The following is a 14554-nucleotide window of genomic DNA, read 5'->3' as shown; positions in this document are numbered from 1 at the left end:
CACCTCCAGTCTCTGCCTGTGGGCTTGCCACCGCTCTACTGCTGGTGCTGCTGGGAACCAGCCAGAGGAAAGCCGGGGGTGGGGGTGGGGAAGGCCAGTCCCGTTCCCTGCACTAGGGTATCAGACATCTGGATGGGGCTCACTGCAAAGAGGGGTGTGACATGGTACCAATCATGAAGTCCCGAGTGGCCTGTAGCTGCAAAACAGCCTGAGGAGATGAGGCTGGAAGAGTGGATGAGGTGTGGCAGCTAGCTAGATTCTTGAAGTCAGGCAACTCTTGCAGTTCGGGGTGATCTGCCTGTCTGGGAGCAGAGGCCACGCCGGGGGTGGAGGGAGGAGGGGCAGCAGGCCCGCTTTGTGGAGGTGCCAGGCAGGAAGGAGGCAGGGGTCAGATCTAGAGCCTGGCGGTGCGGGCCTCAGGGTAGGGAAGGAAGGCTCTAGCATCTGGCCGGGGCTGACCAGCACCGGCAAAGGGGCGGCTGTGCTCAGGTTTCCTTGTCTCCCCCGGATTCAGGGTGCTGGGTGGCCCCGGCAATTCCTCAGCTCTAGGCCTCCCCAGAATGGACCCCTCAGCCTATAACGTGTCCCCTCCTCACAACTCCTGCATCCCCACATCCTCCCCATCCTTTAAAGTTCTGCATCTGATGCCCCTTCCTTCTTGAAGCTGTCATTCTGCCGAGAGGTGATATTCTTTCTTGGACTTCTGTGGCCACAGAAGTCCACACCTCTTGGGCTGCCTGGGTGGCTCAGTTGGTTAACCATCCGACTTCAGCTCAGGTCATGATCTCACGGTTTGTGGGTTCAAGCCCTGCATCAGGCTCTGTGCTGACAGCTCAGAGCCTGGAGCTGCTTTGGATTCTGCGTCTCCTTCTCTGTCTGCTCCTCCCCCGCTTGCACTCTGTCTCTCTCTCAAAAATGAATGGACATTAAAAAAAAAAAAAAGAACAGTCCACACCTCCTGTCTTACATGCACCGCTTTCTACCTTGGACTACAGTTACTTAGGTTGCCAATTTACTAGACTGAAGCTTTTTGTGGACAAGATTCAAGTCGGACACTAGCACAGTCCTGTGGCTCAGTATAGTCCTTGATTTCATCTGACAGTGAATAGACTATAGCTTCTCTTTGTTTCTCTGAATCAGACATTCAGTAGCTGTCACCCCCCACCGGTCTGCTAACCTCACTGTGGTCATCCCAAGCTCTAACCAATTATTTCCATTTCTTTGTCCCCTAGGCGCCTGGACACCTATATTTTGGGAGGCCACATGAGTAGTTCTGGGCAATGAACCGTGAAGGAAAGGGATATGTGTCGCCTCTGGGCCGGAGTGCTGAGGCCAACAGAAGAGCCTTCGGAGAGCTGTCTTCCCTCCGGCATGGCAACTAGCAGTGCTGGAGATGTTGGCTGCCCAGTCGTCCCAAGTCCCCCTGAATACATCCGATGAGCAGAATGTCCCCTCCCTGCCACCCTGCACCCTTGCTGACCTGTGACAGGCATGAACACGGATGGGAAGTAAGCCTTTGTTGTTTCCAGCCACCAAAGTCTGAATAACCCAGCCCGGCCAGACAGACACGTTACCCCATTGCTAGATCTGCTCTAGATACATGCCAAGCCACAGGTTGACCCCTACGGCTGACAGGTGACCTGATGGGAGGCAGGAGCCAGTGGAGGCTGTGTGTTTAGGAAGCAGAGTGCCTCTCTCGGCACTTTGGCTTCCTTGCCGGCATCTCACTCCGGAGCACCAGTAATTTAGATGCAGATGTGCAGGAAAGGATGGTACCTTCCCCTCTCCTCTCTGTGGGCTTCTTCCTAAATTAATTAAAAGCCGGGGGTGAGCGGAGGGGATATTCTATTAAGTCAGAATGTTCTTTTTACATTTTTGAGCCTGCAATAGGATTTTCCTCCTCATTTGGCCAAGTGGTGTTTCACGAGAGTTAGCAGGATCCCTCGCCGGGTGGGCGAAAGCATTGCACTTTCCAGATTGGAGCGTGCAACCCACTTCCCTGGGCATCTGGAGGGGCCGCTCGCTCGTGGAGCTCAACAGCTGAGGAGACAGCACAGCCCCGCACCCCAAATGCTCTGCAAGTCACATGCTTGACCAAACGCAGGTGTATTCCAGCCTCTTGGGGATATGCAAGGGTTCCTTGGGCAGAACAAAAACAGACAAGCCTGACCGCTGTACCTCGGATGGAAGGGAAGTGGTTATCTACGTGAAACAAAGCTTAAAGGTAAAAGCTCTGCAGTGTCCTATGTGTATGTGGCCCGCTAAGCCTCAGGAACATACAATGACAAGAGAAATGGGGGAGAGACAGCGATTTAATTGAATAAAAACTCCAGGCTGTGACAGGGGCGGAGAGACATGAAGCTGTAATTAACAACATAATTTTTTTCAATGACGATGCAATTAATTAACATCCTGAGTATGCGAAGGAAGTGGGGAGAGGCAGCTCTCAGCCCAGAAACACTGATGAATAAAGGAGGGAACTTGGCGGTTTTTTAAAAAAACAACAACACATCGATATGCAAAAGGCCCTGGTTACCATGACTTGAGCAAAGCTCAAAACGCCAAGCCAGGAAGGAGGTTTCTCGGGGCAGAGAAGTGAACACATGAATCAACTTTGTATTTCATTTCATTCTGAAACTTCTAATTCATTTTATTCTCATCCACGAGGAAGAGGTATTGGGCTAGATAATGACGTGGGCAGACATTCAGGTTCATTCATGCTGTGGGTTGAGGACTAGTCTCCCCAGAAGCCGCTGGAAGCGAGGTTTCTGCTGCCGAGAGCCTCCCTAGGCTAGGCTTCCCAGCCTGTAGAAACTCACCAAGGCTGCCACCGTGGAAGTGGGACCTGGGTCGGTGGTGTGGGGCAGACCGTACTCTGCTCAGGAAATGCTCTCCCAGACCCCCTGGGAGGCTCACTTGTGCGGGTTGGCTGGACATAAAAGGGACGTCTGAGAGCAGCAACTATTCCACCATTCACACTAACACCGATCATGCTCCCTCCTCCAAAAGGCCCCAGGATCATCCTCACGTGTCTAAGGGTTACGAGGATGGCAGCTGGACATGTGTTTTGCGCTCACTTCTGGAAGGATCCTTTCACACTAATGGCTGGGTGGCCACCCAGGAAACTCAGCAGTCCCCTTTCTGGTTGCGGGGCCCACAGCATCCGCTCAGTGATTGAGACGGCCATCTTGAAGGAGTCAGTCTAAACTCAAGAGACAGAATGAAGTTTATGGCCTGCTGGGAGTCTTGCCATGACTTCGGGTTCTCGCTCTCGAAAGGACATCCAGCCGCAGTAGTGGCCTCCTAGGATGGCCTATCAATCACAAGACATTTGGGGAGAAAGCTTATCTTTATACCATTGACGCCCATTAGCTCCAAGCCCCGAGACTCAGTACCGAGTAGAGTTTGGGTTTATCTGCCTTTACTTTTCTAAGCGGAAGACTTCTCTGGCCACAATATCCTGGTCACCCTCGTGCCCGGGCTGAACTTTGGGTAGAGGACACTGCCCAAAGTTATATCAGCAGAGAAACCTGAATGCTTGGCTTAAAGTGAGGGTTACTTTATTGAGTTTCTGCTCCTAAAGCACGTGACATATACAAAGAATAAGACACAAGGTGTGTGAGTAGCTTTTCCATTCTTGACCTTCCATTGGCAGAAGGGGATCCTTCCTCAGACCCGCCTCTTGCAGGTCAACACACACACAACTCTGGAAGTTGGCATTGTGTAGTCACAAGATACAGTGGCAACTCATCACCATGAATTTACCAGGGCTATACAGACTGAGATTAAGCAAACCAACTGAGCTATAGGGGGGTTCATGGGAAGACCACTAGAAACTCAACAAAAACGTACTATAACAATGCAGAACACTTGAAACGTTATTTTTTCCTAAACTGAATTTGGCCTAAGGTAGAGGTCTAAAGGAGAAAAAAACCCAAAACCTTCACTACCACTGAAACAAACACTGAAGTACTTAGTAATTTATAGAACTAAAGTTGAAGATGAACATTGTCCCAGAGTCAAGGGGGGCTGAAATATGCTTAAGGTGACTTTGTTTCAATCAAGAAGATTCTGTTCAGAGAAAGATGGATTCCAGCTCGGACCTGGATTAAAACTCCACATTCCCCCAGAGAACCAATTTATCCGGGTTCTTCTTTGATCTTATGCAGGCATTTGAAACAGTTGCTTGACACGTCATGGAATTTTAAAGCTATGTACAACACGGAAGTCATTCTGGAACATGGGTGCCTTCTTTTCTGTACCACGAAGTTTCTTTCGGAGAACAAAGATCCTGTTTTCAAACAACTGTGGTCATTAACCGTGGGTGTCAGGACACATAGGACATTGTCAGTGTTGGCAGAGTCATTCCTAAAGAAAGTGGCTAAGTTCCCATGAGGGATCAAGACAATTTATTTCAATGCATGGGGAAAGTCAACAAGGAAATGGGGGAAGGGATCCTCACAACAGCAGAAGGCGCACAGACACCTGAGAGCCCCGGCGATTTCAGCGCAGGACCAGGAGTCTTCATCTCCATCTGCGTCACATCAGCGAAGAGCTTCCAAGGGTCATAACTAGCCTTGTAAAGGCTCGTGGCCCCGTCTGCACGCTTCAGCAGGCCTCTGCAGAAGCAGCCATTCCTCCAGTCGGCTTCCTTCTTGTCCAGGATTGTGGAGCTTGGTGGAGACACGAAGCTTCAGGAACTCAAACCACCTCCCCCGAAAAGATGACTATTTTACACTGTATTTTCTATGAACCAGCCTCTGGGTTCTCTGCTCTTCTTTCTTTCCAACGATTTTCCCCCCTTCTTTTCTTGGCAGCAGATCCATAAAAAGTGAAAACCACAGAAAACATCACCTTGGGAGACAAAGAAGACTAAGACAGGTCTGGCCACTCGACAAATGTCTTGGCCTTGACCTACACAGGAGCGGTTAAGACTCGTGCTACGGCTGCCGCTGCTCCTGTGTAACACTGTGTTTGGACGGTTGAACAGGTGCAAAAAGGAATGCCGCTGAGTCCCCTCGGTGTCGCCCAACCGTGCAGCTCATGGTGTGGGAGGTGGTTTTGGGGACGGGCACGAGCTCTCGCTGTCAAAGCTGGCAGCCCGGTCCTGCCACTGCAGAGAGGGGAGAAGGCTGGTTATTGATCGCCAAGGGGGTTTGCATTTCAACTTTCAAAACTTCTCTGGCCCATGCACTGAATTCACCTTTCCCGGCTTTTCATAAGCTTTCTGGAATTTTGCTGTGAGCCATGCAAAAACAGAAGGGAAAGAGCTGTAGGGCTTCTAGTTTGGAATACCTGATTTTTAAAAAAAGACCTACTGCAGAGATAATTAAAGCTCTCTCCACTGTGTGCGGTGCGTGTGCGTGTGCGTGTGCGTTAATGAGGTGCTATGACTGGGCCATTTCTGAGTGCTTCAGCCATTTTTCACACTGAAAATCGGATTATGTTAGCAGCGAAAGAGGCAGTCCACAGAGTATGCCCTTACTGCCAAGAACCCACGATCATGAATTATTAGCAATTTGTCTGGGAGCTGTTAGTACAGCTACAGACCTGATATTGCTTTAGCTCTGTGCTCTCTTTCTTAGGCCTAATGCTTCCTATGAGCATTCACACCCACCTTGTGAGGAGGTAGGGGTGTGAGGGGGGCAGCCCTGCTCCCCTTTCTGCGGCATCTCCTTCCTTCTGTCATCTCACAGGATGCCCCCTTTCAGACCCACCTTGACCCTGCTGTCAAAGTGGGTGATGTAATGGGGCATCATGGAGTGAAGAAGTTGGGACTGAGGATGGATGGATGGCCGCCTGAGCCTTTCGACCCTTCCTTACACTGAAAAGCCAGTCATGCTGGAGCAATGCATTCTGGGCAAAGAACTGACCCCGGGCATATTCTTGACCCGTCTTGAGGCTGTGTAACTTCAAAGTGAGGCAGGGTCCACTGCTCATGCCATCCTTCTTATGAGCTGGGGGGGGGGGGGGCCCAGACCTCTCCCAGGTGCCCGTGGGATACAGCTCCAGAGAGTCAGGGCGGTGGTGGAGATGACCCTTCAGAACTGAAGTACAGCCCTTCCACTTCCCCCGAACTTTGGGGGTCTCCACCATGGAATGATGGGCCAAGTAGAAGCTATGTTATCATTTGTGCATGAATGGGGGTGGGAGGGGGAAGGATGCAGTTCTCCCCACAGCACAGCCATTTCTAGACAGAGCTGAGCCCCCTAAGGAGCAGACCATTTGCCAGCCAGCATTTCCTTCTGGAAACCCACCGTGCTGAGGAGAGATCCAGGCCACTGGAGCACCTCCATGCTCCTAATTCTACACAAGGCCTCTGCCACCTTTCCTGGGCTCGGTCCCCTAGTGCTTCCTGTGCAGGCCGATCAGCAGACCCTCACAACTAGCCAAATACCGGACAATCCGGTACTGATGACCACCACTGTGTGCCCTAGATCCGAGCGATCTTAGCCTGCTTGACCTGGAGGCGGGCCCAGGGGATCATCAGGTCAGCAATCTCGTTCTCACGGACAACAGAACGAAGACAGAAGTCAAGACACAGCTAGTTAGGGGCAGAGCCAGGATGTGAAGCCAGGACCCCTAATTCCCAGCGCGGCCTTCTTCCTGCTCCATTCCGCCGCCGCCTGAGCATCTGGCCGAATCAGGGGAAGAAGGAGATGCAAAGTGTGAGAAGAAACCTAACCTCTTTGGGTCCACACCAGGTACTTACTCCTAACTCCGGGTGGTAGTCTCTCTGCGTGCAGCATCCACGTGAATGAAATCACAACCGAGGGTTTCCCTGGTGAAATATTTCAAATAAATAAACGCCTGGTTGTTGAGCCCACTGTGACCTCTGACTCAAGGGTTCCCTAACTAGGAGGTGACACAGGATGATTGCTACTGTTTGCATTCGACTCGCCTTTGTTTTAGGAACTGGGCTTTTTTATGGTAGGACCTTTAATGTGGGTGAAAGGTACACTGTAGTCGCTGGCTTCTTCCCTGGGGAAGCATGCCACCTAAACAGTCTGATTGATAGGCCAGTTCAGAGGAGAAAAAAAATGAAGTAGCTTCACAGAGTATCTCTTTTGCTCTATATAATAGCCCAAAGAGAAGTCACAGGAGCGTAATTGTTAATCCGGGACAGATGAAGAAGGTGCACTGCACTGACCGCCCCCTCCTCCCCCCCCCCCGCCACCTGCCAGTCCCCGGTTTCTTTCTATGAAGATAAACAGAGAAGGGAGATGCATTCGTGGACAATGGGGAGGTGAATAATCCCAGCAGGCTCAGCATGGTGGCTGTGAAATAGCAAAGAACTGGCCCCCCGCCCCCGGCGGCTGTGTTTATTGCTCTGAAATGGGTCACGCTCCAACAGAGATCTGAAATCTCTGGAAGCTGCTCTAAACTTGGGGCTCCACGATAGAATGCCCTGGAGGAGGCTGCTGGTCAAGCCGGACTCTGTGCATGGTGACAGCAATGAAACGTGGCACGGGGCAGGAGTGCTGAGAGGGAAGAGGGCCATGGCCGCTGCCGGAGAGGGAGGCTCATGGTGGCTTAATCAACTTCTTCTCACGAAGACATCCCAGCGGGGAAAAGTACCTTTTCAGTTAATTTGTTCCCCTCGACCTTATTTGAAAACCCTAAACAAGGGAGCAAGAATGGGGCCTTCTGTTCTCATTAATAAAAAAGAAATGATCACAGCACTTGAAACTCCTCGAAGAAAGGTACAATATAAATAGAGAGCGCTTTACAGGTACGATACCATTTATCTTCCCAGGAGCTGGGGAATAAGATTTCTTTATGTGCTGTACAAACGGGAGAAACAGGAACCAGGAGCAAGGTTCTTGCTCAATGTCCAGCACAGAACTGAGGATGTGAGCCGGGACCCCTAAGGCATGATCGAGGGGGATAAACGTTCAAGTACAATGCATCATGTGAGCCCAAAAAGGGTTTACCTCCTATCCGCCTGGTAGGTTTCTAGACGCATTTTTTTAAAGATTCTTAAACTGTGGGTGCTCAAAGTGTAGGTGAAACCCTAAGTTGCCAAGATGAATGTCATTTGCAGCTTCTTCATACAGAGAACTGATCAGCTGAGTGGAAAAGGGTAGGATAATGAGTGGAGGAGGGGCGGTCTAGGGAGCTTGGTGTGTGAGGTCAGGAAAAAAGTAAGCCCAAAGGATAGGAATCAATTTAATCTCTTTTCGTTTTCCATATACTGTTACTTTCCCTTTACTGTCTCATCAAATATTCATTTTCAAGGGCTTGATTCTACTTTATCTTTCTTTCGTTTGCAGTCTGGACTAGTGAGTCAGAGTTTTCAAAGAAATGGGACTTGGAATCAATTATTTGGCTTAATTAGGTGGCATTCATCACGGAGTGATTCTGGAACCGAGTCGCGGCAGTCCGTGCCACTCGGCACCCACCCTCAACTCCAGCCGCTGCTGGCCGGTTGCTTCGGTTGGCATGGCCAGACCAGCTGGTCCTCTCTCTGAGGTGATGCACCCTGAGGGCTCACTGCCTCTGCTATTCATCATTTAAGGGTCAGAGTTTCCAGAAGAGCAGAGATGACGGGAGCCTACCGCCTCATTTACCAGGAAACGGGAGACCAGAAGAGGCAGTGGCTGCTTGCGTGTCCCTGCCCCTAAACCATCCCGAACACTCCAATGTACTTATTCTACTCTTAACGTATCTCCAGTGGGTTCAAAAAGGGAAGAGGGGGCAGGGCACCCTCCCTTGATTGAATCACCCCTGCATTCAAGTCTCTAGGCACCTACCATTCTGTCTAGGAGCTGCCTCCTGAGTAGGCAGAGGCTGGTCGTGGGTGCCTCGCCCACACCCTGCAAAGAAAGCTTTCTGGATAAGAGGGGGCAGAAGCTCCCCTGGGGGAAGGAGCTGGAGAGCTAGGGATGGGACTGGCCTCTGTCATTCAAGCTTCATGCCTCTGGTAGAATTGAGGCAACCAACAAGGCAGAAACATGAGGCCTCAGAGGACCAGGAACTTTGTGTCTATGACCTACTTCTCCATGCTGGCCTTGAAGGCATGCCTAGCTGAGTAGGTAAATCAATTAGACTGGCTTCTAGAACCTTCTATCCCTCACAGGATTCCACACGTCCAAATCCCCTCAGCTCTCAGTCTCTCAAGACAACTCACACTGCTGGAAATAGGTGGGAACACCCCAAAAAGAAAGGGGAGCTGGGAGGTCCTCTGGGTTTGCCTCCCACACCTTTCCCATGTGGCAGAGCCTAAAGAAGGGATTACAGTTGACCCTTGAACAACATTAGGATTAGGGGCACTGACCCTCCACACAGTCAAAACTCTGAGTATCGCTTTTCCTCCTCCTAATCTTAACTAATCACGAACTGCTGACTGGAAGCCTTGCCGATAACATAAAGTCAATTAACACATATTTTGTAAGTTATAGGAATTCTACACTGTATTCTTATAATAAGGTAAGCTTATTAGAAAATGTTAAGGATGTCATGAGGGTGCGGTGCTGGGGTGGCTCAGTTGGTTGAGCGTCTGACTTCAGCTCAGGTCGTTTTTTGTGGTTTATGAGTTCGAGCCCCGCATCGAGCTCCGTGCTGACAGCCAGCTCAGAGCCTGGAACCTGCTTCAGATTCTGTGTCTCCCTCTCTCTTGCCCCCTCCCCTGCTTGCTCTCTGCCTCTCTGTCTCTCTCGAAAATAAATAAACATTAAAAAAATTTTTTTAATAAAGCCATCAGGGAGAGTAAATACATTTACAGTACTGTACTGGTTTTACGTTTTAAAAAATCCACACCTAAGTGGACCCGCACAGTTCCAACCGTGTTGTTCAAAGGTCAACTGTACTGTTTTTAAGGTGACTGCTTTTCAGCTGAGGGGCCATGTGGCATCACGATTAAAGCTTTTTTTTTTTTTATGAGTAGATTTTCCAATTTTATACTCTAGACTTCTTAGACTTGAAGGCTAGAAAGAACAAACAATCACCCAGGTTTTTGAATATGGGATGGAGTATGAGATACTCAAAATGAAGTTTAAAGCTCACCTGGCAAGCCCCACCTCCCAACCCATTTGAGAAAAAGCAGGCCTGGGAGCCCCCAGGATAACACATCGTGGGATCTTACATTGGTGGAGTTTGGCGGAGGGGAAGCCAACTGTAAATGTCACCGGAAGGGACAGTTTCTTTGCAGTTGGGAGAAATGATTGGCTCAAGATTATATAGCAAGTGTGAAGGGGCCAAGATCGGAGCCCAGGGCTCAGGACTCCATTACATCCGTGTTACGATCCAGTCACACAGCGTGCCACCTTGAAGCCGTACTCTGTCCCCAACAATGGGAGAACAAGCACTGATGGCAGCAAGACCTTCCCTCTGGCCATCGGCGCCCAGGCAGTGAAGACTGCCTTGGGACCCCCTAGCTAGAGCCTCAGGGAACCTAGTGCTGATCTCACCCTCTTGGGGCTTTCCCCCAAAGGACTGATGTGGCCCCGGGGGCTTTGTGAAAGTGTTCTGGGCCTGGCGCAGCTGAGCTGCTGGGAAGACTTCCTCTACATTTTAATTTTCCATTTAGAACTCAGTGTCACTTTCAATATGCTTGACATCAGAGGCTTTTTGTCAGGCAGCTTCCCACTGTCCTCCTCCATTTCCTTCCTGCCTGTTACGCACTGGGTGAGAAGCGCGTAGCCCCCCGCACACCCCAGGAAGGACCCAGGAAGGCGAGGTCGTACAGCCGCCAACTGCCATTCTCCAGCCCGCGCTGCCATGCAGCAGACATGCCAAGGGCCAAGCGCGACCTCACCCACCTCTTTGAAGGATTTCTTTACCTCCACCAAGGAGTGCCAGTGGGCGATGGGCTTCCGTGGGTATGCCAGCATCTCATTCCAGTGGTCCCTGCCCAGGCCTTCGGCATTGGTCCCCACGCGACAGACTCCTATGATCTCATTGTGGCCCACTCTGAAGGAGAAACAGAGGGCCTGGCGCTGGTGACCAGACACGCTGCCAGACGGGAGCTCCTGGGGTCTGGGATTCTGCCTGGCAGGTCCAACTCAGAATGCCGGGCTCTGAAAACAGATGCTCGGCAGGGGCTCGGAGTGCCCACTTTGCCCACCCTCCTTGGGGGGACACTGACACAGACCGATGAGAGAAGGTTACAAACTGCTTTGGAATTACAGGAAATGGTGGGCAGATGGCCTGACCTTAGGCAATGGGAGGGTTTAAGTCTTGTCCCTTATTGGACGCAGCTAGCACATCACAGCCTTGCTTGAGATATCAGCATGTGGAAATAAATCACCCCGCTCGAAGTACTCTTCCTCCATACCCACAAAGGCTAGAACGTGATTTATTCACTCAGCAAGAACATCCATCACCACTCAGCTGTGTTCAGCGAGCACCTAGTATGCCCGAGAGCTTGTGCTAAAAATTGCAGACGGAGGGCTACTGCATTTTTTCTTCTCTCCTTCAGCTGGAGTGACACCCGGAGAGAAGGTGTCATGGTGGCTAGGGTGGCTGGAAAACGCTTTTGATCCAGCTGAGGGAAAAGAGGGTCTGGATAAGCGGAAGAGAAGAAATACATCCAAAGAAGGGGAAATTAAGTTGGATGGACATGTGGGGTCTAGATTCTGGAAGGCCTTGAGAAGCATAGAGCCTGGGTAACAGGAGCCATTGATGGTTCTTGAGAAGGGTAGGTCCCAAAGAAAGTGGTCCTTTAGGAGAGTGTGCTTCTAGTGAGCCAGGGAGTGACAGGGGCAGGGATCAGCTGAGACGCTGCACAGCCATCCCCGAGTGGAAGTGGTAGCAGCATCAGAAATGGAAAGGACAGAGAGACATTTTAGAGGACAGATGCCAGGACTTGGTGGCAGATGGGGGAACAGGAGTAGTCAGGGGCAAATTTGGGAAAACTGATGGGTGGATTGGCCCCTGACAGAAACGGGCCTGCTGTGAAGCCAAACTTGAGCTTCTGCTCAGGGGAATCCATGCTCTTCCTCAAACTTCTGCCCCCTTCTTGGGTGGAGGCAAATTTGAGGCCAATGGGCCCCTGAGCCCTGAACCACAGGGTCCAAGGTCGGGAAACCCTGTGCTGCACTGGTGCGGGCGTGAAGGGCGGGTACACATGGCCCTCTGGGACCAGCACCTACCGGTCGTAATCCATAACCGAGATGAGCAGGCTGACTTGATCCATGTTCTCTGGGGGAATGTCAAAGATGATGGCTTCATTGTAGACAGGATTGAGAGTGTTCTTTTTTATGGTGGTTTTCTTCTTCTTCAGTCTCCGCCCGTCACAAAGCAGGGACACTTTGACATATGGATCTGTGCCAGCGGGGGTGATGGGAAGGGAAGGGAGCATGTTAACCAGATGTCCTGGAACATAATTTGCAGCAGAGGGACGGAAGCCACAGACCTACTGTCGCTCATCAGATGGTATCAGTGGGTTGTTAGGATAATTAAACCACCTTGTATTTATGTAGCACACCTGTCTCTGAGGACACTTCGTGCTTAATAAACACAGAGTCTAGCGACCTCAGGATTATTGGGAGAGTGCCTAATGGACTTTCACTAATGGTGAAGCTGGCCTCAAATCAGACAGGACACCTGCCCATGGGTATGTGGATCACGGCCCTAAATCTCCGCTCCAAGATGGCCAGCTGGCTCCAGAGGGTGGTGAAGCTGAACAAGGCACTCAGTTCCTTTCACCTACTTGGAGTCCTTTCCTCCGGGGGTTTGTCAGCAGTATTAACCAAAGGATAAGGGGGTAAAAATAGAGTCGATGACACCCAAGGAGTAGCAGCACGTCAGAGTAAATGAACAGCGACAATCACAATGCTCGTCCTGTCCTCCCCACCTGACAACGGGATTATGGGTCTCATTGTCCCAAGGAGCTCGTTTCCAGTTGGTATCAAGAAAGGCCTTGCTCTCTGCTTCCCTGGGAAGCCGTTTCCTGCCCACTTCTAGGCAGAGGAGGAGGGTGGGGCTGTGGCGGGGGCCGTGAACAAGGCGGCTTCCTGAGAATCAGGGCAGCCAGCTGACATTTCATTTCTCAGGGGGATCTTGGATTCTCTCCATCCCCAGAGGAGATGTCTTTTTACTGAGCGTCCATGTGTCTCCCATCCCTGTCTTTCCTTTAGTTCCCTGAATAGGTATTTTGTGGTCATCCTTCTACCCTGAAATTTTCCACTCATCCAAGCGAAGTGACACCTATTGTATCTCCTAGCACAGGTGTCTCAGACGCCATCATAATTGTTATTTATGCCGCATGGCTGAAGAAATGGGAGGGCGACTCACAGGTAATAACAGCTGTTGAGACGCTGATGTGCTGAGACACCTCCTTGCCCAGAAGCCAGGGTTCATGTGAATCTGTCAGTGGCTGTGGGCCAACCAGCCACCTCCTGGTGCCTTGATGCACGGGCATGCGGTTCTGTCTCTTGGGTACCTGAGCATCCACCAGGCCCTCATGCACCCTGGGCATTGCTGGGGTGGGGGTGGGGGTTCTCACAAAGAATCTCTGTGAGAGAGCTTTCTGGTTTCTGTGGGCTCTGTTCTCTAGGGAGGTGCCCGGGACAGTGCTCAGGTTCAGGCGGTCAGGTGGGAAAGCCTGTTCCCATACCTACCTACACTGCAAAAGGTGTACACTGCTTTGGAAAGTGTCTTCAGGCTTGAGGCTGCTCAAGGGCTGGCTCCACTTGCATGCACCCCTAGAGCCCAACAGATTCCCATGTCACCAGGCTTGGAAAAATACGGCAGGGCCACCTGTCCCAATGGCCACCAGGCCAATGCCTATTACTGACCGGGAGATTCTCAGCTTCCTTCCCCAACTCTGTTTACTCCCCCAAGGACTATCCATTTATAAATTTCAGTGGGTGTATTTCCCTTGAAGAACCCATCGATCTTATGATTGTCCAAGAGGCTAAGCAGGGAGATGACCATTCCTTTGGATCCTCTGGGGCAAAAGTCTGTGGCTTCTAGTGGAGTGCTGCCTCCACATGGCCTTAGATGTTGTTTCTTCTCTAACAGCCTCTGATGTTCCGTGCGGCGAGGGAGGGGGCACAAAGCCTGGCAGTGTATTTCGGCCTCGTTGTCCTGAGAGACATCATAATTCACCATTTAGTATGTACCAAGCACTGTGCGGAGATTTATGTACATCATGTCTTTTAAACTTCCCCCTGGCCCCTATAAAATATTTATCGTCATCATCCCCTTTTATAGGTAGGGATATTGAGGCCAGACAGATTAAGGAACTTGCCTCCAATTTGAACCTAGCTCTGTCTGTCTCCAAAATCTAACGCTTTAAACCACCAGACTCAAATCAGTACCACCTGGATGTGGCGGAGATGGGTGGGTTTTGTGGCATCTGGACCCTTATTATTTTGTGTTATTTTCATTGTCATCATTCCAGTGGATGGTGGAGAATTGGTTCATGATTAATTAAATCAAGGGGACTAGGAAGACCTGTGGGCTCAGGGGTCAATGTTACAGAAATCAAGAACAGGCAAAAAGCTCCATTTGCCCCCTGGCTTAGTCCCATATCAAAGCAGTCTGGGCTGAAGGCAACCTCAAAGTCATCCTCAAAAACAGGAGATCTAGGTTCAGAGGCCCCGGGCAC

General features: G+C 50.8%; 1 protein-coding gene across 2 annotated transcripts in view; it reads right to left on the bottom strand.

Moving 5' to 3' along the window:
- Positions 1-3538: 3538 nt before the first annotated feature.
- SYT6 (synaptotagmin 6) overlaps positions 3539-14554 on the bottom strand; it is a 57995-nt gene continuing 46979 nt past the window's right edge. Inside the window, exons 5-7 of one of the 2 annotated variants that reach the window (XM_039249107.1) lie at positions 12093-12264; positions 10761-10911; positions 3539-5113 (exon numbers count right to left, since the gene is read on the bottom strand). In XM_039249107.1, coding sequence (XP_039105038.1) covers positions 5042-5113; positions 10761-10911; positions 12093-12264 — 395 coding nt within the window. In that variant the 3' untranslated portion in view covers positions 3539-5041. Of the gene's footprint in view, positions 5114-6763; positions 6782-10760; positions 10912-12092; positions 12265-14554 lie in introns of those variants that run through there. The other variant, XM_039249108.1, reaches the window with a different exon arrangement.

This window comes from Hyaena hyaena, unplaced genomic scaffold (assembly GCF_003009895.1).
Source record: "Hyaena hyaena isolate Hyena2069 unplaced genomic scaffold, ASM300989v1 scaffold_330, whole genome shotgun sequence".
Lineage (NCBI taxonomy): Eukaryota > Metazoa > Chordata > Mammalia > Carnivora > Hyaenidae > Hyaena > Hyaena hyaena.
The sequence above is the reverse complement of the archived record's forward strand: the minus strand, read 5'-3'. Positions and strand labels throughout refer to the sequence as shown.